The sequence below is a fragment of the Gossypium hirsutum genome, chromosome D05 (assembly GCF_007990345.1).
Source record: "Gossypium hirsutum isolate 1008001.06 chromosome D05, Gossypium_hirsutum_v2.1, whole genome shotgun sequence".
In the NCBI taxonomy this organism is placed as follows: domain Eukaryota; kingdom Viridiplantae; phylum Streptophyta; class Magnoliopsida; order Malvales; family Malvaceae; genus Gossypium; species Gossypium hirsutum.
The window spans coordinates 16,740,979-16,767,241 of NC_053441.1; the positions used below are offsets into that span (position 1 = coordinate 16,740,979).

The 26,263-nt window shown below is 32.4% G+C and overlaps 4 protein-coding genes across 4 annotated transcripts; 2 read left to right on the forward strand and 2 right to left on the reverse strand.

The window, feature by feature from the left end:
* Positions 1-6,739: 6,739 nt before the first annotated feature.
* LOC107905506 (gibberellin-regulated protein 1) lies at positions 6,740-7,940 on the forward strand. Its single transcript, XM_016832167.2, has 3 exons — positions 6,740-7,267; positions 7,359-7,401; positions 7,497-7,940. The coding sequence occupies exons 1-3, from the start codon at positions 7,184-7,186 to the stop codon at positions 7,676-7,678; spliced, it is 309 nt and encodes a 102-aa protein (XP_016687656.1). The 5' UTR covers positions 6,740-7,183; the 3' UTR covers positions 7,679-7,940.
* Positions 7,941-8,750: 810 nt separating this feature from the next.
* LOC107903178 (gibberellin-regulated protein 1) lies at positions 8,751-9,808 on the forward strand. Its single transcript, XM_016829219.2, has 3 exons — positions 8,751-9,192; positions 9,286-9,334; positions 9,438-9,808. The coding sequence occupies exons 1-3, from the start codon at positions 9,112-9,114 to the stop codon at positions 9,617-9,619; spliced, it is 312 nt and encodes a 103-aa protein (XP_016684708.1). The 5' UTR covers positions 8,751-9,111; the 3' UTR covers positions 9,620-9,808.
* A 6,974-nt stretch (positions 9,809-16,782) lies between these two features.
* On the reverse strand, positions 16,783-17,494 carry LOC107903177 (uncharacterized). Its single transcript, XM_016829218.2, has one exon. It carries the CDS (start codon positions 17,382-17,384, stop codon positions 16,932-16,934), a length of 453 nt encoding a protein of 150 aa, XP_016684707.1. The 5' UTR covers positions 17,385-17,494; the 3' UTR covers positions 16,783-16,931.
* Positions 17,495-21,673: 4,179 nt separating this feature from the next.
* On the reverse strand, positions 21,674-24,245 carry LOC107905505 (uncharacterized). The gene is made up of 3 exons (XM_016832165.2): positions 23,407-24,245; positions 23,210-23,310; positions 21,674-22,533 (listed from the first exon to the last, which is right to left on the reverse strand). The coding sequence occupies exons 1-3, from the start codon at positions 23,907-23,909 to the stop codon at positions 21,863-21,865; spliced, it is 1,275 nt and encodes a 424-aa protein (XP_016687654.2). The 5' UTR covers positions 23,910-24,245; the 3' UTR covers positions 21,674-21,862.
* Between the last annotated feature and the right edge of the window lie 2,018 nt (positions 24,246-26,263).

Here is a 26,263-nt window from a genome sequence, read left to right on the forward strand (position 1 = left end):
TGTTTTTGTTGTTTTTCCATGTTTTGCTATTGTTTTTCCACTTTTTGTCATTGTTTTGCTACCATTTCATTATTATGTTGCTACTATTTTATTGTTAATGTTTGGATATTGTATAACACTTGTTTTATTATTAATTTTGCTACTATTTTATAGGCATTTGCTTGAAGTTGCACTTATCTTAATGTTATTTAAGTATAAAGATTTTTTAAAAAAATTTATTTTCAGTTGAGAATTATTTGTTTTAATATTTTAGTGTATTTGATGTATTAGATTGTTTAAATTTTTATATAAAAAATAAAGTTAAAAAATTTAATAAGGGTCGGGCTGGACCCATATTTTAGTATCTTAATTTAAGTCGGGCTTGAGTAAAAATTTAACAATCGGGGCTAAAAATTTGTTAGAACCCGACCTGACTCATGAACAATTCTAAACAAAACTCCCTGACTTGTTGGAGGCTCCGCCACCTCCGAACATATGTAGTTTAATTTATTAGAGTTGGTTCACCAGGTTTCGTATCAGCGTTAATTAGTATTCGCATTTTGGGGCTTTTGATTTGGCTGGTTTTCTGCTTTATCACGACCCATACTTCCGGCAACTAGTTTTGAATGGATGAATGAATAAGCTGTAAAACAACAATACATAAAAGTTGGTTGTTTGCTACTATGTTGATGGCCCTATTAGCTTTGCATGCTTGTCTATTATCTGATTACGTACCCCCCATTTTCCAAGCATTACACAATTATTATTGTGCCTTTGCGTCTTCAAAGTGAAACTCTGCTTTGAGCATTGAAAGGACCCGGGGGCCTCAATGAATCACGTAGAAACCCTTATTCACATTTCCACACATCAATGGTGCATTTTTAGGGGTGGGGTAGGTTCTTTATATATAAAATAATGGATGAAACAATATTTATCAATACATAATCTATTTGAGATTACTTTTTGAAATATAGAATTTTTGCATTGCAATATAATCAATTTCAGATATTATGTATTTAAGTAAATAATATTTAACTTTAAATATTATGGAGGTTCTTATATTAGAAGTCAGATTGTATTTTGTCTCTTTACTCAAAAAAGGGATAAATTAGTCCCTATACATTAAATCAAAGAAGAAACTAGTCAACTAGTCATTCTTTTAAAAAATTCATCTATTTTTACCATTAAAACTTAGTCCCTATACATTAGCTTGAGGTACGCGTGGCACACCAAATATAATTATCTGGCTATTTCGTTAGCTACGTCAGTTTTTAACAGTATAAATGGACGAAATTTTAACAAAAAAGACAAATTTACCTTTTGGTTTAACATACAAGGACTAGTTTGCCCCTTTTCTTAGTACAAAAAGCACAATGCAATTCAACTTCTAGTACAAGGGTCTGTATAGTACTTTTACACTTATTTGGCCATTCAACTTTACAAAAAAATGTCATTTTAGCTCTCCATTTATTTTTTTTGCCTTTTTTAGCCATTAAACTTGCATTGTTTGTCAAATTACTTCAAAATGAATGAAAAACTTAATACATGTTAACTTTGCTGATGTGCAGTCTACATGTATGTCCGTTAGCAATTAATTAATTTCTTAAAATTAAAATTTTAAAAAATATATATTTTTATACTTTTTTAATGGTTTAAAAATAATTTTTATATTTTTTTAAATTTTTTAAATTTAAAAAAATTAATTGTTGATATGGAATTCACGTGACAATTCAAGTGTATACTACGTCAACAAAGTTAACGGACATTAAATTTTTTATCTATTTTAAGGTGATTTAAAAAATAATACAATAAATTTAAGAATTATAAAAGATAAAAATTAAATAAAGGATTAAAACAATCAATGTCTTTAATAGTTAAGACAAACCGGTGACGTTGGATATATTTGAAAGTTTTCTTTACTTATCTATAATAACACTGAAATATAGGTTGCAAAATTTTAAATAAAACACGTGGCTTTGGAATTGGGGGATCATCATCAGGGGGTTGAAACGCATAAAACATTCCTGATTGGTGGAGTAGCCTGCCAGCTGTCCTATATTCTTATCCTCAAACCCTTGTCTTGTCCCAAGCCCCGACAAGGCTTGGTTCCAAGCTGAATCCTCAAGTTTAGTCCCATCCCAAATTCGACAATGATTTCACTCGTGCGTATCTTGAGGCTTTTGAGCCTTTTTTGCCAGGGTAGGGGTCCTAGGCTTCCATAGTTTTTTTTTTTAATTCCACTATTGATTATTACTTTTGCTGTAATTATTTTTAATTTTTAAATTTTAATTTTCACGAAATGATAAAAATTAAATTCTACTATTTTTAAAATTTAATACAGTAAATATATTATTATATATATAATATCATATCAAGATATCAAACAGCTTAAATGTTGGGAATCTTCAATTATATAAATATATTATCATAAATAATCAAAATTGAAAATTAAAAAACAAAACCCTAAAACTTTCATATAAATTAAAAATTTTAATATTTGTATGATCAAAATATCAAATTCTTATATAAAATTCATAAGATATTAAAAACGAATTAATCCAAAAAATAATAATAAATTAAGTCATTTTAAATAATCCTACATGAAGAGGCTCGAATGTCACTTGTTAGAACTGTAAAATTTTGATACAAAAGTTAATAAATAAGATCTGTCAAGTCAAATCATCAAAAACAAAATTAAATGCGGAAGCCTACTTGAAATCTATTGAAACATTGAATCTTGTGATTTTGATCTTCCAAATTAACACACAAATATTTTAGAGAATGTGACTCTTTCTTTTTGAAGATGCGATGTCAAAAAAGTTTTATATGTGTAATTTGAGACCATAATTCTAATATATAATTTTTGCATGTTAATCTGAACTTCTAATTAATTCATCATCAATCAGAAATTAGTAATTAGAGTATGTACACATATTTGACCCATACTTTATTTAATAATTAAAGCATAATAAAACTTTAATCAAACTAGATCACTTTTAATCTGGGATAACTTTTTTATGATAGTAAAATAATAAAATGTAATTATTTTTGTTAAATATGTGATGTTCATATTTTTCCAACAATGTCAACTTGTTATTTTCACATATTCTCCCTAAAAATCCAATTAATGAATTAACAATTGTCATTCGTGCCAACATTGAAAATTCAAAATTTGAATAACATAGGGACTTAGAATGATCTAATTAGAGAATTTGGACTAAATGTACCCATAGTACAGGGACTCAATTTAATCAAATTAAAGTATAGGGACTAAATCCACAAAATTTGCAAAGTACAAGGACTAATAGCATAATCTAACCTTTTCAACATAATACAAAATTTAGCCTTAACATTTACATATTTGGTCAAATTGACCCTTATTCTTTGTTTGAGCCAAATTTAGCCTTCAACCTTTTAAAAAGAGTCAATTTTGACCAATAACTTTTCAAAACAAATCGAATTGTTTTTTTAATAGAAATATTGACTAAATCATTAAATTTTTAAATACAACAGTCCATATGGCAATTCACATTTACTTCAAGTTAACTTTTTTGAATTTTTATGAAGTTTATATAAAATTTTTAATATTTTTATAATTTAAAATTATTTGTTGACGTGCCATATAAGACAAATAGTATCATGTAAGTATGAAGTACACGTAGATTGTCACGTAAATTGTCATGCCAACATCGTTAAAAATTAATACTTTTTGAATGGTTGACGGCCAAATTTAAGAAAAAAAAAGAATAAGGACAAATTGACAAAAAAAGAAGCTTTGAGAAATAAATTTATTATTATTCCTTTTATTTTTTATAAAAGCTTTCGATATATTTAATAAAAGAGTTGTTTTTTTAAATGGAAAAACAAGCAAAATTGTTTTTCATTTCTTTCAAATGGAATTATTGATATAATTTCACATATAAATTGTTTTACTTTTTAATTTGATTATTTTTTTCCATTCAAAATTAGTTGAACGCATGACAGTGATAAGTATAGATATAAATTATTAATTTTTTAATATATAATTATCAATAATATTTAAAATTAATAGTTGTTATTTAATATAAATATAAATTTATATTTTATAATCAATAATTAATAATTATATGTAAATATTAATATAAAATTTATTACTATGGGACTCAACACAAAGATGCTTTTTAATTAAAAATAATACAAGATTTAATTCTTAAAACAATATAAATAAAAAAATAAAAATGGCCCTAGATGGATTTAAACTTAAAATACTCTCAACCAACTAAACTAAAGATTTCATTAGTTAACTCCTCTTTTTTTTTCTTTTTTTTTTTAACTTTAAACAAGATTTTATCTAAACATCTCTTCATTTACATTATCTATCAACAGTTATATTTAACACCAAAAATATTATTATAAATGATTAGTCAACTAATCTTTTTTTTTAAAGAAATCGTAAAATATATTTTAAAAGCACTGGTCAATAAAATATTTTTCTTAATTGGATAAACTGCCAAAAAGTTTGGACCTTTCCTTGTGCTAAAGCTGATTGGTCGGTAATCTATAAACAATCAAACATTGTGAATTATTTTATGTATCTTTTCGAGTGTTAAAATAGTTAATCCAATGGTTAATTAAATTGAATTAATTAAAGTTTTTAATTTTTTTAATTAAACTGAATTTTTTTAAAAAAAAATAACTGAACCAAAATATTTCGGTTAATTCGGTTGGTTAATTAAAATTTATATATTTTTGGTTAAAACAAGTATAAAAAATATCAAAAAATAAATTGATAATGTTTATTTGACCGAATTAAAACTACATATAATTTGTATTATTAATTATTAAGTTTGGTTAATTCAGTTAATTACACGATTTCGAACTGAATTAATCGATGACCAAACTTCCAGAAAATCATTAATCGACCTCTGACCGAATTAGATTTATTAATCGAATTAGATCGGTTCGACCAGTTAATTCAGTTTTAACCGAAATTTTTCTATGTCATTGACACATAATTTTGGTAATATTTTACCCTGGACCCCAACTCGAACTTAGAATCCAAACCTTGAATCTTGAACCCTGAATTTTAAACCCTAAACTTGAACCTGAATCTTGAACCTTGAACCTTGAACTCAGGGATCGAGGTTTAGGATTTGAGATTTTGGGTTCAAAGTTCGAGGTTCAGGGTTCCGAGTTTAAAATTAAAAAAATCATCAAAATTATATGTCAATAACATCGAAATAAATTACTAATATAATATTAAATAATTGAAAAAAACCATAATATGACGAGAACCGTCCATAAAATAATTTCTCCAAAACATCAGCTTTCTCTTTTGATTATCATTGGGACTTTCCTTGCGTGGTTGCTTTTCAAATTAGATGTGTAGCATTCGTTAGTGGGACATGGGAATCAAATTTATTAGCTGTTGCCCTGTTGGTAGTAATTCAACAATGATAATATGTAAATATGCTTAAAGATAAGACTAGCTTTCATATTGTCAAACAACGCATGAAGATCATTGATAACCCTTCATTTTTTGTGCAAGCAAGAATTCAGTGAATTCAAACACTTGCAAAGGCTTTGAAAAATGCAGAAATGATGGATATGAGGCACTGTGGCAATAGGTGCGTGAGGTGTGAGCAGGGTACAGCTGTTGTCGGAAAGTGGCTTTCGAACAGCTGTCTGGTTGATTTAGATTAGGCTGGGTACTTGGACTCATGTTTAATATGAATATGTGGACAAAGTGACAAAGTAGCCATCCTTTTCCGACTGAACAATTGGTGATTAGGCAATTACATAATTTCAAGCTTCCAAATCTAATACGTCCATGTTTAGTGAAATTGTGGGACATCAAGAGGATTGTAATCTAGTTAATCAAATTGTCAGCTTTTCTCAGTTTCACTTTCATTTTGGTTGCGATGTGAGAATATCAAAACCCCTTTCTTTCCTTCACAGTTACTATCTCTTAATCTTTAAATGAAACATAGACCTTCAAATATAGACATGTAATCAAGCTGAATGACTTAATCCTAAAATCAGGAGGAAAATGCTGTTCTTTTGCACAAGATATATACTTTAAACACAGATATTTTCGTTTCAAGAGATAAAGGGTAAACCATATTCCAACAAGTTTATTTCTCCCAATATCCCAATAATATATATAGTAGTTTTCGTGGAAGCCATCTTTGAATCCACCGGCCTACTATTCGCCGTCGAGGGGCTACGGTGGTTGAATTATTCCTATTTTTAAGTTCCAAGACATGTTGGCTTTACATTCCCATGCCTCCGATATTTGCATGTCATTTCCCCTCAAGTTTGGTTTGTAGACATATAATCCGGTTATATTAGGTAGCAAATCATAATTGTATAAAGAAAAAATAATGAAAACGAGAAGGGACTTCATAAAGGTTGGTTTAACGAAAACTAGTCAATTAATTAATACAGGGAAACAAGAACAATAATTCATATCTATAGTTTACAGGGTATGTTGAATAATCTTACCGACTTTGAACAATAATGGTACTAAGTAGAATGCATGCATGCATGTATGCTTTAATTAATTAGACCTTTTTGTCAATTGTCATCTCAGGCCAATATCAACTTAATTGCAAATTAAAGCAAGCTTCGAAAAGATGGCTCTGTCTCTTGAACTTACGGATCAGAGAAATGGAAGTCAATTTGCCAATGAACATAAAGAATCATGATTCATGAATCAATCATAGATGCTTCTATTACTCCTCCAATAATTTTTCTGAGACTCAGCTAAGCCAACCGACTTAAGATTATCAAAAGAATCTAAGTTTATGGTCTATTCATTAACCCCACAGAAAAACGATAGTAAGAAAAGCACCAAAAACCATGCTTGGCAAAGCCACTACTAGATAGACGAAACACCATCTATCAAAAAACTGTGAGAAAATTGCTTCTTTAATCGATCCAGATGGTTCTAATGGGGCCTTTCGATCCACAGATATTCCCTGAAACGTGAAAACTGACAACTCAGCACCGCACATTTCTTTTTTCTCCGCTCTTCTGCGTACTTGCTATCAGATTGTTTCGGGTGTTAACATGCAACAACTAACCCCTTTCAATTATTAAGTACTATCAGTACTTGTTTTCTCTCTGCAAGATTTTTGCTATAAATACGTAACACTGAGGAAAAGGCATTCACACTTGAAACGTAAACAATAATCTGTTTCTTTCTTATAATTAGGTTTCAGTCATGGCTATTGTTTCTAAAGCTTTGATTGCCTCACTTCTCATCTCTCTTCTCCTTTTTCAACTGGTTGAAGCTGATCATCAACTGGTAAAGCTTTGACCACTTTGGATCATTATTAAGCTCTTTTGTTTTCACTTCCTTTGGCTCTTCGATAATGAAAGGTTCTTGTGAAATACAGGTGACAGATGCTAGGAAGGGAGCCTCTCCCCCGAAGAAAATTGGTACATGTTTTAACACGTTTAATAAGATACTGAGATGTGAAACAATTAAAGTAAGACCCTTTTTTGATATTTATATTTTTGTCTGGTTTTTTCAGACTGTGGTGGAGCATGTGCAGCTAGGTGCCGGTTATCATCAAGGCCACACCTATGCAAGAGGGCATGCGGGACATGTTGCGCGCGTTGCAACTGTGTTCCTCCAGGAACTGCCGGTAACCAAGAAATGTGCCCCTGCTATGCTAGCTTGACCACCCATGGTGGCAAACGCAAGTGCCCTTGAGTTGATATCGACTTGAAACGAGCCTCTCCTTAATTAAATGATAATTAAATGAGTCGTGGTAAAATAAATTAATGCATGCATGGGGTAAGAATGAATAAAAGAACGTCCTATATATATATATATATATAAAGCTAAAGTCATTCAGTTAATGGTTTGTTTTCCTTTCTTTCTTTGTTTGGCGTGATATTACTATGATTGATGATTGCTTGTATTGTATCAAGTTTGAGTATATAATAGTGAAATAATAAAGAAGTTTGTATAATTCTCTTTGCTTTCGATTATGTTACCTTGAATTTAAATTCCATACGTGTGTTCTTCATGGGTTTTGGACCAGCTAGCTTGGGACTTGATACTTGGAAGGTGGAAACTAACTAAGAAATCATTTTAGAAGAGCATTGAAATTATTGTTAAATGTTGTCATTAGAAATTTGGATGTTGAGTTATCTCAAAGAAAAATAAAAGATTTGTTGCCGAGAAAACAAAAGAAAGAGTACAGTGAGAGAAAAAAAGAACTGATAAGGATTTATGATAAAAAATCCTGGGGATGTCGCATTTTAACAACAGCACGTGTAAGATATCTAAAAATACGTATATGGTGGAGCAAGCAAAAATGTATGATCACGACTTATCACTAGAAAAATGTTTGCTTTTGCCATGTCAACCACTTCAAAAATACATACGCTTTAAGTTTAAGCAGCAAACCTGAACCTGGAATTTTCTTCCGCTCCATTGGGATTTTTTCCTGCGCATGTCAGAGGCCTTCAAAGACTATGATTGACTTCAAATTCAGAGGCATCTTATTAGGATAAAAATGAATCACATTATTATAGTAGTTGTTAATGTCATATAATTACGAAAAAAGTGTGGAAGAAAAATGTGACAGCTTACAGATTGAATTGAACCAATTCATGCGAACAAGACATCCCCTAAAACAATGAGATTCTTGAACGATCAAGCAAGTAATAACTGAAGTTTTATTTAGACGACATTCCACATGGGCGTCGTGTTATTTGGGGAAAAAAAGAAATCTTGTCTGAGAGTTTTTCTTCACATGACTTGACATCAACGTTGGAACCCGTAAGGGAATGTGTTGAAAAATTCAAAGCGAAACACAAGTTTGATATGTTGATATTATTAGTATAATCTTGTCGAGAATGGAATATATTGTACATGATGTATGTTGATCTACCCTTTTTTGTTTCATCACTCTGCCATGCCATGTTTACACACAACTCACACCATGCGTATTGATCCACTAGTGTGATACCTTTCCTTTTAAGGCTATAACTTTGGTGAGAAACCAACAAAACTTTTTCACTACCGCTTAATATTCAATCCTTTCTCTTGCTATAAATACCAGGCCAGGCCGTGTGGATCTACCCACCTACTTGTGGTTTTACAAGTTAGCTGTTGTTTTTGAAATCCAACTGCAAATGGCCATCTTCAAGTCTCTTTTGACTTCCCTGCTTCTTTCTCTGTTTTTACTTCGCTTTGCTGAGTCATCCGATCCACTGGTAAGTGAAAGTACTAGCATTTCTAAATTATGTGCTTACAGTCACCATTGAATGAAGTTTCAGACTGTGGGCTCACTTGTAGTAAGTTTACAGGTGATCGAGAACATGGTGGAGGAGAACTCTTTCAATGATAAGAAAATAGGTAATCATCATAACCTACTTCTTCATCTTATAATAATAACAATTCGGTTATTATTTAAGTTTTAAGTATGTGATATTGTTGCATATGTTTATGGTTTAATTAGATTGCGGTAGGGCTTGTGCTGAGAGATGCAAGTTATCGTCAAGGCCTAACCTTTGCAAGAGAGCATGTGGGACATGTTGTTCTCGTTGCAAATGTGTTCCTCCGGGCACCTACGATAACTATGATGTGTGTCCTTGCTACCGTGACATGACCACCCATGGCGGCAGACACAAATGCCCATAGCCTAAAACTCCTCTTCATCAGCCTGTCGTGCTTCAAACTCGTAGTAAATTATATAATAAGAATGTGATGATCATAATAACGAATCACAATATAAGGCATGGTTGTAACTACTTGGGCTTTAATTATAGTGAAGATACATATGTTTCTCGCTACCTTTTGTCTTTAATTACAAGTGATTCTTGGATTATATATATATATGGTGTGTCGGAAATATGTTTTTTGACCCCACTACTGATGGAATGCGTAGGATTACTGGGGATTACTGTCCCAACGATAACAAAGCATTTATTAGTAGTATTGAATGGAGGAAGCACTAACAATTTGGAGAGTGCAGAGTCAGCATTAATTACTGAAAATTTGTTGGTCGCTTTTTTTATTCGTAAATATTAACTCCTTGATTACTTAATATTTAACTAAAATTAAATTTTATTACGTGATTGAATAGTAATACAAACAGATAACTTGTATCAATAGGTAATCTTAAAGGTTTATAATATGATAAATTGAAATTGAGCAAATTAGTTAAAGGATTATTATGTTGTCTATCAAATCTAAATAAGTAGATACCTTGTTTCGAGTATCAAAGTGGTTAATTTCAGAAGATAGAAACATAAATATAATTGTCAATATTGATTCTAATAATTCTAGATACAAGTAAAATTAGTTCTAGATCAATTTATAGATTAATTCACTTGTGATGTTTTTAATGTAACTTACCTCAATCCTAAATAAGTAACTATGTGTGTGTTACTTGTATACTTTGAAGTATTAGAGGTTTGAATTTAAATAACTAAAGACTCAAAAATTGGTACGTTAGGTATACGACTTCTGTATGACGTAGTTTCATTTACAATAGTGAAATTTATATCCCAATAAAGGGTAGATGGTGTTCACTCATTAACATTACATGATAAATGACAAAGTAACGTGGTCATGGATCATTTGTTTAACACAAATAATTTAATTACTATTTGTTAGTAATTGCTTTTTTCATGAAAGAAGGTGTAATAGTTATTATAAGATCAAATAAAATCATATCTGATAAACAAATTTAATCCAAAGAGATTAAGGATATCCCATGATGGTAACACACTTATGACAATATCATTAGATAATAAGCACTTATTAAGTTGCTTTTGTAATAGGGAAAGTTCAATCATGGTACTTTAGTAGAATGACTAACCCGCACGTGCGCGTGCATAGAAAACAAACAATTTTACAAAGCAATTTAAAAGTGTGGTATTAATTGCAAGCGTACAGTGTCAGTTGTAATATTTGTAGTGTCAATGGGACACTCGAATATCCCAAGGATTTCCAAGTGAGTAATTACTAATCTAATCGAATAAGAAATTATTAGTGCAAACTCAACTTTAAATTGTTTATTAACTAAAATTAACCTATTAAATAAAATAACTAAGCTAAAACTTCTTCCTATTGTTTTAGATAATGTAAATGATTAAACGATGGTCGATTAATTAGTTGAGTGCTATTAAACTAATGAACCTACACTGATTATATTGTTGATCACCCTTAGCTAGGAATCTCCTCTCAGTCTCATCTTAGACTAAAAGTTATCACCTAAGATTACCTCTCGATCTCACCTAGGCATATAGATTACCTCTCAATCTCACTACTCGGCACAATTATATCAAACTATCTAAGGATAAACTCTCCTCTCGGTCTTGTTTATCTAGATTTTCCGCTAGAGGCGTCAATTCTAACGTATTAAGCATTCTGATATAACCGAACAACCAATCAATTAAGTATAGACACTAACTTAAGCTAGCAAACAACTAATCAACCAACCATCCAAAAAATTTAGCACATACTCTAACTCAGAATCCAAATGAGCATTTTATTGTAAGCATCCAACATATTGTAAGCATAAAATGAAAATAGAGGGTTTAAGAAAATGCTTATTCAATTGATTTCATCAATTGAAACTCAAGAGTTTGTTCATCCTTATTTACAAAATATTTAACAATAAGGAAGAAAGAAAATTGTCACACTAAGATCTAACCTAAAAAGAAACAAGAAAACTTAAACTAAAAATGAAAAGAAAAAGAAAAAAAATCTAACCTAACCCTAACCTAAAACTAAGGAAAAGTTGATAAAAACTAAATCAAAAGGAGTCCCCCTTTCACTCAGCCAAAAATGACTTTAAACAGTTGATTACAACTCAAAATTTTGGACCAAAATGCCTCTAAACGTTTAATTTTGATTGGTGTAGGTGTTGAACAAAAATTACCCCTACAATCATTTTTTGTCACGTCGGGCTCGGATATTGCGATATCACTGATAGTCCCCAAATGGGGGTTTCCTTGATATTGGATATCATGATACTCAAAGAGGATGCCACAATACCACTGTAGGTGGTCTTCGTTCTCTTCATTTTAGGCATGTCTGAGGTGTTGCAACTTCCATACTTCGATGTCGTGATACCCTTGCCTTTGGTGATGTTTTAGCTTAAGTTCAGGCCACAAACAAGCTCTTACAACACTCAATCAACCATTAGGGCCCCCAATGACATAATTGGCCAATTTGGATCACAAAAATAAGGAAAAGGAGATATTTACACTTATTCAATTGTAAAAACCAAAATTAAGCTAAATTACTAAAAATCACTTAAATTGCTTAAAAACAAGCTCGTTAAGTGACACGGGAGCTTAATTTTTGCATATTAATCATTCCATGATTAAATAATGTTGTAATTAATAGATAAAGAGTCTGAACTTAATTACAAATTATTTAAGTCCTAATTATATAAATTTAATCAGTCCCTTCACTTGCTCGATGTAACCCTAAACCTAAAACGTAAAATTGTTAATATAGGCAAGTATGAATATCCAATAGTACTTACCTCTTATACATTTTCTCAAAAATCAAGTCTCCATCCACTTAAAATCATTCTCACAGTAGTTTAGAAGTTTCATTTCTCATCATTTCGTCATTTTTACTACACCAAAATTCAATCAAATATTAACATACAAGACTCCCAAATTCTCTCATACAATAGAACTCAATATTAAAAAAAATACAATTTCTTATCAATAAAAGCTTTTTCTCCTTAATTTAAATTTTCTCTTTCCCATAAATCCTAAACTTGAAATTGTGCAATGAATTAAAGAACTAAATTTAAAAATTGATTCTCCACTTGATTTTTGGGTTGAATTTTACTTAAGTTTAAGAAAAATAGGAAAAGTTAGCGGGAAGGGAAAGAGCACTCTCTTGCTTCCCCCCTCGAATCAACATATAATTTTTCTTTTCTTTTTCTTAATGGCCGAATGACCCCTTAAACAAAAAGCCAATCGAGCTTTCTAATTCTATGGCCTAAACGGCCATAGTGAAAGTCATGCCCCACCAATCACACACATACATATATATACACTTCTTTAAACATAAGAAGAAGAAGAAGAAGTTGAAACTTGATTTTTTTTATAGAAAAATAGAATCAATTACAACAACATTAGAATTATAGAAATATTATCTAGTCGGAGCTGATAAGCAACTTTAGTAGAGGCATCATGAGACACACGGAACCCAAGTGAAAACCCTTTCATTAGATCTGCCAAGATATGGAAGGCAAAATTTGTTTCTCTTGGAATCCGCTTAATGACCACTTGCCAATTACACCTGCATAATTATTGGATATGTAATATCAAGTCTCTATTTTATTTTCCTTTAAAACCCCTATGAATACCTTTAATAGTCTGAGCATAATCAGTTTCAAGAATAACCTCCTTCCAATTAAAATCCCCATGCAAGATCAAGGTCGTCATAAATAGCCCAAAGTTCGGTTTTTTAACCTTACATCTTCCAATATTTCTCCCAATCCCCCAAAGCCATCTACCATGTTCATCTCTTGTCACTGTTGTCGAAGATGCAAGGCCTAAAGACGGATTGCGGGCACCATCAACATTTATTTTAATAGAACCAGTAAGTGGTGGGATCCACCTACAAGTTGCACATCGATTACTCATAGATCCACCAAGTCTGCAAGGCTTTGACTCAATATAACTCATCTAACACCACATGATTGTATAATATTGGCAGCATCACAAGGGATCCCTTGAAAAATCATGAGATTCCTTTGTTTCCAAAGCTTCCCGTAGATAATACTAAAGAGAGATTGCCACATCACATCCTGATATTCTAAGCCAAAAGCATTCCTCAAGTTTACCAACATCCAATCCTGCAAGGAGTAAGAAAAAAATTGAAACTTGATTTGTTGGGTGATCTACAAATTATTCTTAATTAAAATAAAAATTCAATCTCTTGTCAAAAGTCCAAAATATCCTTTTGTAAAATATTTACGCTTTGAGTCTTCGTATGTTTTTCAAACACCCAATTTAATTAATTTTTCGTAACTTCATATTTCTAATCATTCTCGCTAATTCATTTTTCAATAAATTCAATTTCAATAATTTAACATCAATTTAATATTATAAATCAATTATAATATAGTCTGAAATGATAAAAATACTCTCTTTTACCCATTTTTGCCTCAATGCTCAATTCTTTTACAATAATTCATCATTAATCAAACCAAAATTCCAAAATTCTCATTTAATACTTGGTAACCTCTTTGGGTACTAAAAATCATATCATTATCCTTTTTCGATAAAAATCATATCATTATCCTTTTTCGATAAAATTACTAAATTTACAATTTAATCTCTATACTATCAAATATTTCTAATTTGATCTCAAAGGTGATTTTCATCTCACTAATTCATATTCCAATTTACTCTCAAGTCAAACAACCAATAAAAATTCTTATTTTCCTTTTTGGTCGAATATCATTTTACTCCAACTTTTCGAAATTTGAGATCTAGTCCTTTTATCACATTTCATTTCTAAAATTATTTTCATAATTTTTCATCTCAATTATCAATTGTGTTTCCATAAGGTTACTTTATCTAACTCATTTTTTAAATTTTCTCATCAATTCACTGTATTTGTTATCAAAATAATGCCACATGTCAAATCGAAATTTTTTTGGGATGTTTAATCTAGTTCTCACATAAAGAAATTAACTTTTCCAGTAAAAGTTAATAAAAGTTTTGAATCTATATGTTCAGTTCATTTTGTTTGAGTCCATATTCAAAGCAATTCGAGATTTGAGGATAGCAGAGAAGATCGTTTGGTAGAATATTAGGAAACAACTTAGGTTATTTCGCATAAAGTACAAGTAATAATTTAATTAGGGTTTATTACTATAAATATCACTAGAAAAAAAATTTAAACATTCATTGTGCCTAAAAGCACTATTTTTTAAATCAATTTTCTAACACATCTTTCATCCATTTATGAGGAAAGCAGTGATAGATTTCGTGTTTGTAGACCATTGCCTTTGCAGTTACCTTGCGACGAACGCGTCTGAATTAGAAGCTCTCTTCCACATACGATGCATAGTAAACTCTATTTTATTCTTTCAACTGTATGAAATATAATGAGACACTGCCTGATAAGATAATTAGTAAGAAAAGGGTATTTTAATGTCCATTGCTTCATTATCACCTCTTAATAGTGAAAAGATTTAAAAATGGCTAATTGTGTATGTTTAGACTTAACCTTTTCTTCCTTCTTTTGTTCTATTATAAAAGCATCTTTCTTTCAAATCCCCCTAGTTATGTTATTTGCTTAATTATTGGTCAATTTGAAGCAAAAAAATGTAGGACATAGAAATAACATGCAAACCAGTTCCCTCGAAACAAAAAACAAATACAAATAGAAAGCTTAATCCAATATTAATAAAGTATCATTTCAAGGACTCCATTGGGTATGTGGGAAATGATTAGTAAGACATTTTGTATTATTAGTCTGATATTAACAGTTTGAGGTTTTGAATCAGGCAATAGTAGAAATCATAACCAGGGTGACGAAAATAAAAAATCAAGTAGCAAAAATTAGAGTTGTGTTGGACATAAAAAAATAAAGTGTACTTATTGGTTAAGATTCAATATAGGATAGAACCTCGAGAGAGGAGAAAGCCTCAATGGATGGGTAGCTCATCATGGAGTTTATCTGAGAAAACACCAAGAAGAGATCTTTTTGTTATTGCAAAAAGGCTTACCTTACCCGAAACGAAGTTAAAGAACAGTAAAATTCCTGCATACACTGAAACTTGAGCTAGAACCCTGATGAGCCAAAGAGGCAACTTCCTAACTAAAGGCCCTCCGTACTCCTCCAGTTTATCTCAAACATTACCTAAAATCGAGTATCTCCGATTACCATTCAGCTCTTCCCCCGTCCATGTCTCGGATGGGGTGAACCGTCCTAAGACACCACCATTTTCTCTAGTATCAACACTACTATAAGGTTGATCTATTGTGGTGTCATACTTGGATTTTGTAGCTACTTGTACAACAAGCCCAATTCTACTCTATTACAAAGTTTTTATACGATGTCTCAGGTGCAAGAAGCTTTGCAACAAATTCTTTTAAGCATCTTTTGCACTTAAATAAAATACAAGCCTTCATCCATTGCCACCACAGTTAGTTTTCCGAATTTAGGTTGGACTCAAGTTCCGTTTACATTTTTAGAATTCATAAGATATAAGCAACTTGTATATCACAATTCACGCTAATTTATTGAGTGTTGTTTGTTTCTGTTCGTTAAGTTCACAATTTTATTTATGTTTCATTTATTTTGAGACGATGAATCAAAAAGATTCTGGCTTAAATATGAACGAGGCTTGCAAATAATTATGCGGCAGAATACTTTGATAGAGGCAAGAAAGGCAATAATATTGTGTTCATGCATGAGATTAAGGCCTCCGTCTTCCTTTGTACCTTGAAGCAATGGGTCGGGTGCTCGTGGGGACTAGTACATTTGGATGTCCTTGCCCTGCCGTTGCACTATATTTTCAGCTTCTTTGTTAGTCTTATTGTTTGACATTTGTCAAGGTCATATTGCTTAATCGCCTCATGCCACTTGTCGACTCGATGAGACTTGGATTATAGGATCAATTAATTGCTTTGGGCTTGAAGCCTTTACGCTCAACTGATAAAATAATTAAAAAACATAATTGATTTTTCCTCTATGGAAAGAAGAAGCCCAATTAGCCCATTAAAATGTTTAGTCCAGGTAATGATTAAATAAACAAACGTATACATATTTTTAGATTATTTGTACATACAAAAGAACCAACACCCCAAGAAGGAAGAGACCAATCAAGTGCTTTGAGGAAACTGTATTAACAAAATGATGACCGAAGGAAAAGAGAAGAAAATATAATGAAGGAGAGTACTGTTACACCCAAGATTTATAATTTAACGTTTTGAGTAACAAAGGTATATATATTATATAATCAAACCGAAACATCAGATTTTGGACCATCCAAACTCCCCTCTTGCGATGACTTGTTGAAGAACTCAATACAATCAGAAATGGCCTCGGTGTAATGCGAGTGGGACGAGTAATACGATGAGCTGCACGAAGTCTTGGGTGGCTCGAACCAATCGCAGTTCTTTTGCTTGGGAGCCACACTCGACGTGCCAGAAGATCCAGCGGAAGGAAGAGAAAACAAGAGCCGCACAAGGATCTTGCGGAACCGATTAAAGAGCTTCATTGCAGAGAAGTTTAGCTTGGAAGAGAGAGAAGTGGGTTGAGGCTCAAGGGTTGGGTGTTGGTGTAGGGTTTGGGTGCTGCTGCCTCTTACTTGAATAACGAAGCTGTCACTTGGTGGAATGCGCATCTTGTAAATACGAAGTAATTGAACTTTACTAGCTAGATGCCCTCCGGGAAGTGTAATTGCTATCATGTGTGAAGATATAGAAAGATCGAGGTTTTCAATAGAATCTTACGTGTTTTTATTCTGTTTTGGAAGGCTCAAATAGCATATTTTGAAGGCAAAAAAAGAAAAGATGGTTGGTAATAAAGACCATATGCTCAAATCATTTCGTATTGGGCTTCACCTGTCCTCGATATGTAGTTTATTTATACCACTAATTTGATTGGTTATCTTCAACTAGAAACAGCAATCCAATATACTATATATAAATACATGTAAGTATATTCTTCGGTAAAAGGCAAAAATAACTCAAATAGAAAATATTGAAATATGTTGAGGTAAGTGTTGAAAGTGTCTTGCGAAGTATCAACAGTTATCAGTGTAATAGATTTAATATCTTAGAGGTGAGTGATTTATAACTTTAATTATAAAAATAAAACTGCTATAGTAAGGTGTAATTTAAATCACTTATTGTATTAGATTAAATATAATAAATTTACTTAAATTAGGTTCTGCAAGCGTAGAAAAATCATTTCTTCTATTCAAATATATTATTTTTCTAAGTAATTATTAGTTGTTTATTTCAATAAAATGCATCCGAATTTTCATTTTTGGTGCTAAAAGAGTATTGGGTTAATTTATATTAAATGTATGTATATTATTGCCCACTCTATATTAAAAGAAATTTATAGTCTGAAGTAAGTCAATCCATGCAATGAACTTGTAAAGTATAAATTAGAATATTGCTGGTGAATAATGAGTGACCCTCATTGTTCCATTAAAAAAAAACCCTAGAAAAGGATGTTTAACCTATGATGAAATGAACATTTCTGGGGCCTATATAGAAGGTATTACTATTAATCTCATATACTTGAATAATACTGTCTCTGCCTGCCATTACATTGGTTCACTTTCACTGTCATTACATATTTATAATGGACCAAGCACTTGAAACCCGTCGTTCAAATTTTAAGCTAAATCTTTTCCCCCTCACAAATTCTTATCTTCATCCAAAGTGATGGAGCCAGACATAAAAATTGTACCATGTTTTCATGTTGTTTGGCGGCCTGTATTAGCAAAGCAATGATAATTTCATTGATTATTGACACGTGTGTAAAGCTAAATAAACTAAATCAGTTAATGAGATTTTTTAAGCGAACAATTTGTGGTCCTAACAAAGATAAAATCATCCCGTACATGGACCAATCACAGGGAATATAATAACAGGAGATGACATCATTAACAATGGATCTGTGGAAGGCTAGGATAAGGATTTGTTTAAGACAAACATCATTGTGTCTGACACTGACATCTTAAACTAACAAGTGAAGCAATCATGAGGTTTACCACATTGCTGTTTAAAGTGGAAAAATGAACACAACGCAACAGAAGAGATTTTTGTTTTTACATCAGAATTCAACAGATTTTCTTATTTAATTGCAGGCTAATTGGACCTCTACCCGACCATATTTCGGTCGTTGCCTTTAGAGGAACTGAACTCAGGTTTATGGGTTGACCTTTAAGCTTAGTTGGCCCAACCTGCTTGATGGACTGGATATGGCGTCGAGAACCTGCTAAAACATCAGCATGTTGGGTAAAAAGGCAACCACCCTTTTCTCTCATGTAACAATGGAAACGCTTTACTTGGTTGCAAAATTTGACAACTGAAACTTAAAAGATAGAACTTAGAACTGTACCATTCATCATGACTCATGTACTATATTATTAGGACTTGAACGGGTGTTTAACCAACAAACTTCTACACCCTGTTTTCCTTCTTAATAATTAATGTTGCAATTGTTATAGTTTTGAATTCAATCGATATAATATACTTTAAACATAATATGGTGTCACCTGCTTATCAGCTTGCATGTCCATGAGATTATGAATTTTATTTTATTTTTAATTTTGGTGTTAGGTTAAACCCATCTCGCATTTTTATTCAACCTACACCATCCTTAATTAAATTTATCCATAGCCTATTTATTAATACTAATAATAATATTATTAAGTTGAATATAATTCCAAATCATAGTGTGGGTAGTCTGTTTGAGTTTTATGTCATTTGCAGAAGCAATTCCGAAACTATTATAGACGTTGCTGGCAAACAAATCACAATTGAGCTACCGGCCTGATAATTAGTAATTTTTTTCTTTTAAATGTTATAGTACTTTTACAAATACAATATATTTACACGTATAGTATAAATAAAAATACAAATTCATTCTTATCACCTTATCACCTATGTTGAGACTGAAGATTCACACAGCACAATTATATATAGAAAAACTCGAATTTAAATATTCAAATCCATGTCCTATATCTTACCCTATTACCACAAAGCCCAAAATTGAAGGACCAAAAAATTATTATTAAAAATGTAATACACAGCTAATAGAAAATAACAACAAAAATGACCTGTTAAGGACGGATGGGAAAGGGGCGAAAAGACCCTAACACTGTCGGGGACAAAGCTGAGACAAAACTTGACATGGTCAAAATAGGATAAAAAGAGCAAGTGAACAAAGCAAGAGGATGAATCAATCCTAAGGCAAAGAGGATTGTCATATGAGAAGTAAGAGAGAAGTAAGCATACAAAGTTTTATGAAGAATCCTTTTAAGTTTCCATAACCCTAAAACTGTGATTGACTTGCCAAAAGTGAAGGTCCAAAAAATTTATATTATAAAAATGTCTAATACACAACTAATAGCAAAAGAAGGAGTTGTTAAGGACAAATTGGCAAGGAAGCAAAAGAAACTTGACGTCTCCAAGGATCAAATGGAGATAAAACCTAACACTGTCAAAACAAGACCAAAGGAGCAAACAAAAAAAGCAGGAAGTCAAACCAATTCCAAGGCATCTTGAGTTCCACGGCTAAGAGCATTGTCATATGAGAAGTAAAAGGGAGGTAAGGATAAAAAAGCATGAGGCATCCTTTTAGGTTAAGCCTATTAATTATCGTTTTTACTCTTTTCATAACCTTAAAACTATAATCGATTTATACATCAAAGAGTATCAATATCAATTTTAATGCTCTCATAGTTCATTTTTCTCTCTTTATTTTTTTCTTTCATGACCTAACAATTCGACTCAAATTCATATCTATGAACAATATTAAGAAATAAATCTTGAATTCATCAAATATAAAACCAATTTACTCTATTTAAGCTTAATGGTATCTTTCACCAACTATTTTGATTAGGAACCTTGAGCAATCATCGACTATTCGATAGAGCCAGCCTGGTGGCATTTCCATTGGTGTTTGGTTACGATGGAATCATAAAAGGATAATAATTTCTAATATTGCGATGAAATATTTTTCATTGAAAATAAAACGAACCCGTCGATATTAGCAAACTTTACATTGAAATTAGATTTGATTTTGACTGTTAAGAAACTTCCTATGACTAAAGCATGGATGACCCGAAACTTAAAATATAGTTTTTAATATGGTGCAAGATTTTTCAGTAATCTCAACAAAGATTGCATTAATTAAGTAATACGGTTTAGGGAAGTCGTATAGTATTTTAGTATAATTTAAACCAAAACATTATAATATAAAATCCAAACACTTGAAACAAGAAGAAAGCAATGAATGTGCATATGCAATGATGTCTGCTGAAATTATAAAATGCCCACATTGTACTTTGTTACAGAAACCCTTCATGATTTCATCCACCCTTCAGTCCTCGTCTCAGCCAGGCAGGTTGCCTTGGCCTCTAGTTGGTTTAGTTGCATGGTCAAAAGTCCACCAAGATCTTCGCACTTCCCCTTTGCAATTATTCCAAGATAATCTCACGTGGGTGGGTGGGTGGGCGAGTGTTCATAATTCTGCTCCAACTCCCTTCAAAATCATCTTCCTTTCGTTTTAATTCGAGATAATCTTGAATTCATTGAAGCTCTGGAAATTTTGTGATTCTATTTTTAAATTAAAATCTCGTTGACTTAAAAGAATCTTAAAATGATATATACATCCAAATTATCCCCATTTTGTGTGGTGGTAGATACTACTTTAATTAGATTGTGGGGTAAAATATGGCATGGGTGTTATTATACGAATTATTTATGGTACCACTGCTCCACTAAGAAAGCACAATGTTGTAGGTGAGCGAATTGACGGTGAAAGGTGCGCATTGAAGATGACAACCCCCTCCAAAAACAAAAGGTAAATAGAAATTTCCCCTTGCTATTTGCTATGTAAATTTCTTACACATAATGCCTACCTGTCTTCATCATAAACGAGCAATCAATGATTTCAATGCCTTTAATTTAAACATTCATCCAACAAAATTAAATTTTTAGATTTATCAGCCATGCATGCGGTAACAAACATTAAAATCCAATTTATTTAATAAAAAAAAAAAAGAAAAGAAGAAGAACAAAACAAACCGAGGCTTTGATCTCATGTGCCACGACGTAAGATCAAAATATATGTACACGGTTAAGGTGGATCGTTTGATTTTGGTAATTATGTGAAATTGATGTTGATATTTGGCTGTCAGCCGAGTCAAGATTCATGGGCTTTGTAAATGACTACGAAACAAGGAAGGATGGCCCTTGGATTGAAAACAACCAACTCCTCCAGATTGGAGTAGACCCCGGCGTACGCCGCTAGAGAATCGTATGAGCCAGTCGCAGCCGCTGCGACGCCGCTATTATCCTCCTCAAACGGCGGCGCATCTTCCGTCACTCGCTTCGCCCTCCCCGCGATCACACGGCAAACCAGCATGGCCCTGCGTCCGTCCGTACATTTAAGTGAGTCGTGGGCCCTCCCGCTACTAGCCGTTGTGCAAACCCCTTTGAATTCTGCGGCCGCCGCGGCTCCTCCACCTTTTTTCTGGAACCCTTGCTTGATTATGGTGCAGACGCCGCAGCCGGGGATGGAACCACACAAGCTGGACGAGCCGCGCGCTCCGAGGGAGCACGACAATGTGGTGCAGTGGAACCGGAGGAGTTCGTTGCCATCAGCCGCACACCTGGGGTTCTTTCTGGTGCTGTTGAGAGCACGTGTTTTCACTGCGTCGCGACAGTCCTCAAACCGTTGGATGGTGCGTTGGGTGTTGTGGACTTTCAGTATCCGCTCGATCTTACAGATTGGATTGTCCTTCTTTAACCAGCTCGATTTGAAGATAATTTCCACAATGTTTCGGCCCGAATCGTCTGGGCCCAACTCCGAAACTGCAGCACCGAAAGCATCAAATCAAATGCATTAATGGGAAAATTAATTCGACTTGTCGTGGTCGGTAGGGTCAGGGTCCTCACAAACCGTGCAAATTTAGCCTCACAAGTAGGGATAGTATTGCACTAATGAAAAGGCACCACGTTTACTATAAATATTAAAAGTGACAGCTGTGATATTTAACACCAGTTGGTGCAGTTAATAGGTGTTAAAGCAGTTGTAAATTAAGCATGAGAACATGATTAGTCAAAATTTTGCAAAGTGAAAATAAAGTGGTAACGAAATAATTAGTAAAACCATTTGACAGTAATAAGTGGTCGTTAATAATATTGTACTTGTTTTCTTTCGGATAAAGAGAAAAAATATGTGTACTTTTTTAGACAAAAAAAAAAGTTCATACCTTTGGATTATTTCGAGTTTAATATAGTTGAGACAAAATGACGCGAAAAACATGGAGAATTAGCTTTTCTGTGTTGTAATAAGTTCAAACAATTGATATTAAAAGATTAAAAAAAGCGGTCATACAATCAAGTAAATAGTAGTTTTTCAAAAAAAAAATTGTTGTTAAACGAAATTATTGTACAGTACTTGGGGAAAAAAATTGTGTGTAAGGTCTAAAATTAGAAGATAAGCTTAAGAGTAAATTGTACTCCATAGATATAGAAATTAATGTACCTGCATGGCGAACAGCTTGATGGAGCTCCAAACTTTCAATCTTTGGGAATACCTCTCCGCACTGTGAGCAGGCAGATATAGTTGTTCTTGAGGATGGATACCTGATCATTTCATTTTTTTTCAGGTAAAGAAGCCAATTTTATTTTTTGGAAAAAATGAGAAAAAAACAAATTGAGTTAAACTATATGTTAATATACCTGCTGGGGTCAACGATCATACGACACTCGTAACACCCAGAAAGTTTCCTGAATTGCATAGCTCTTGATGAAGATGACGTCGTGTAAGTCGTGCTGCTGTTGTTGGTTCTTGTTGACCCTGACAACGACCGCGTTGACGAGCTATTCCCGGCTTTGCGTCTCAGCAGCCCGGTTTCTTGACCCACTGTGCTACTCTCAGGCGAGTTGTCGGCTCTGTGAACAACCCTGGTGTTGCCGTGAACGACGTCGTTGAAGCTACAGATGGATTTGCAAGAGGAACCCAGCTTCGAGTAGCCGTGATGATGAGGCAGCTGGTTATTCTTCGAAGGGTCATGAACTTTCGACCCTTCGATTTGTTTGCAACTGAGCAGATTCTTGATTTGGTCCCATGAAGATGGTTGCTTTTCCTTTTGCTTTTTCACCGGGTTTCTTCCACGCTTGGACGGCTGTTCCACTTTCATGGGTTCGGCCGCCGGTTCCGGTAAGAAAGTGAGGAGAGCCATAAAAATAAAAATAAAAACAAAGCAATAGGAGACAATGATAATAAAAAGGAAAAGTAGGAGCAGATTTAGCTCTCTTTTATAAAAGATGAGAGCTTTTGAGAAAACTTGGAGAAGCGAGGTAGTTTTATTTTTTGGGGGTGGGGAAATGGAGAGGGATCCGAGACGGGTAATACGGACTAAAGACGGAGGAGGGACAGTGAGGATGGTGGGAGTGGGGTCTCAGCTTATTTATTGCATTTACGTTTCTTCACTTTATGATTTAACTCCCTCCCCTACTTTCGTACTTTTGGACCACTTAATATAAATCCCGACGTGAATGCAAAAACTAGTTTGATTTCATCAAACGGCTAACCACTGCTTGAGTCAATGATCCATCCATTTTCATGGTAGTATTCTTTTAACAAGCACATAAGTTTTTTTTGTTCTCGTTTTTCCTTTTAACGATAATTTTGGATTAAATGGTGAGGTTAACAGCCCGGACTGTGTTAAAATATTAAGGGAGAAATGGAAGGTGAATAATGAGATTATTTAGTGTATGATAATAAATAATATTATTAATATTGAAAGTGGGATCCAGAGATTCTAAAAATTAGCAAAAGAAAAAAGTGCATGAACTAAAGAGAACATCATATACGACACACAGAAAGAATAGGAAACTCTCTGCGCCAAATTTGCATCTTCCCAATGTCTCTTGGCTAAATTGCCAATTTGACATGTCCCTTCCCTTGCGGTGCACAAAAAAATATAAACAACCTGCTCCATGTAATATCCACCTAATACGGCTTGAGCTGGTGATGACTACAAATGTCTATCTCTATCCCATTTTCAACGAATCCAAGATGGATGGGCTAGGTTATATAACTTGCCATCACTAGGTAGCCCCAGGCGTCAACACATATGCTTCACAACCAGGCAGTAGGGCTCACCAGTTGACTCACTCACGAAGAATGTTGATCGTGGAACTGATGAGTTCTGGTGTAAGCTTATTTGTTCTTTTGGTGTTGAACCCTAGTTGCTTTCGGTACCTCGTAATGAGTGATGACTAAGTTCAGTATGCAGTACTGGCAATGTAGGGCTCAGCAAGAGTAGTCATGTACGAGCTCTTTTTCCCCGAAAATGTAATACCTTTTGCGCATAAGTTTTGTTTATTTGCTCTAATTTAATTAATTTTAATTATTCTACTTTCGGAAATTTAATTAATTATATTCTTCTAATAATGAGTATTAAGGGTAAGTTATGAATTTTGTTTGTAACTTACCAAATTACCACAAGTTGATTAATTTTGATTAATTATATTCTTTAATTTAATTTAATCTAATTTTAATTTAACCTATTAATTTTTTAGATAATTTATAGAAGAATATAGTTTAGATACTAATTGTGATAAAAATGTCTATGTGCCAACTTTGGAAAAATGATATAGTTTACGTAGCATTTTAAAGTTTAAGCCTAATTTAAATTAAGGGTAAACTATTTAATTAGTCATCCAATTTTTAGGACGCTTTCATTTTGGTCATTCAAAATGAAATCCTTACAATTTTGTCACCTAACTTTAAGGCGTTTTCATTTTCGTCACCCAATGGTTAAATCTCTAACAGCAGTTAACTCTACACGCCACATCATGTTTACACTTTTATTTAGTCACCTAACTTCTACATCACTGTCATTTTGGTCACTAACAAAATATATTTTTTAAATATTGGTTGGGGTAAAAAAAGGTATATACTAAAATAATGCGTTAAAAATTTGTCAAATTGTACTTGTTTACTTCCTTGCCGGAAGTTCTATTTTTTTTTCAATATTTAAATTTGAAATTTCAAAACACAAAAATCAATTAAATAAATTGTTGAAAATTTTTATCCTTGATTGTGTCAAATGTTTTGTTACTATAATACTGAACTTAATTAATTTAAATAATTTAATCTCCTTCTAATATTTTAAATTTTATTTTATGTTTTCAAATTAAAATAAACTCAAATAACTCACTTTTTTAAATTAAATTTTAGAAGGAGATTTAATTAATTAATTTCAATATTATAGCAGTAACAAATTGGTTGACATTATTAAGCGATCATAAAAAAAATTCAACAATTTATTTAATTTGTTTTGATGTTTGAAATTTAAAAATTCAGTATTAAAAAAAATAGAATTTTTGACAATGGTATCAACAAATTTGACAATTTGACATTTTAGTTTCTACTGTTTTTTTACTTTAATCTTATATTTTTTTACCTCAATTAATACTTAAAAAAGATATTTGTTGGGTGACCAAAATGAAAGTGTAAAAATGATGTGGCGTGTACCATTAACCATCGTTAGAAATTTAATGTTTAGTGATTAATGAAAACACTCTA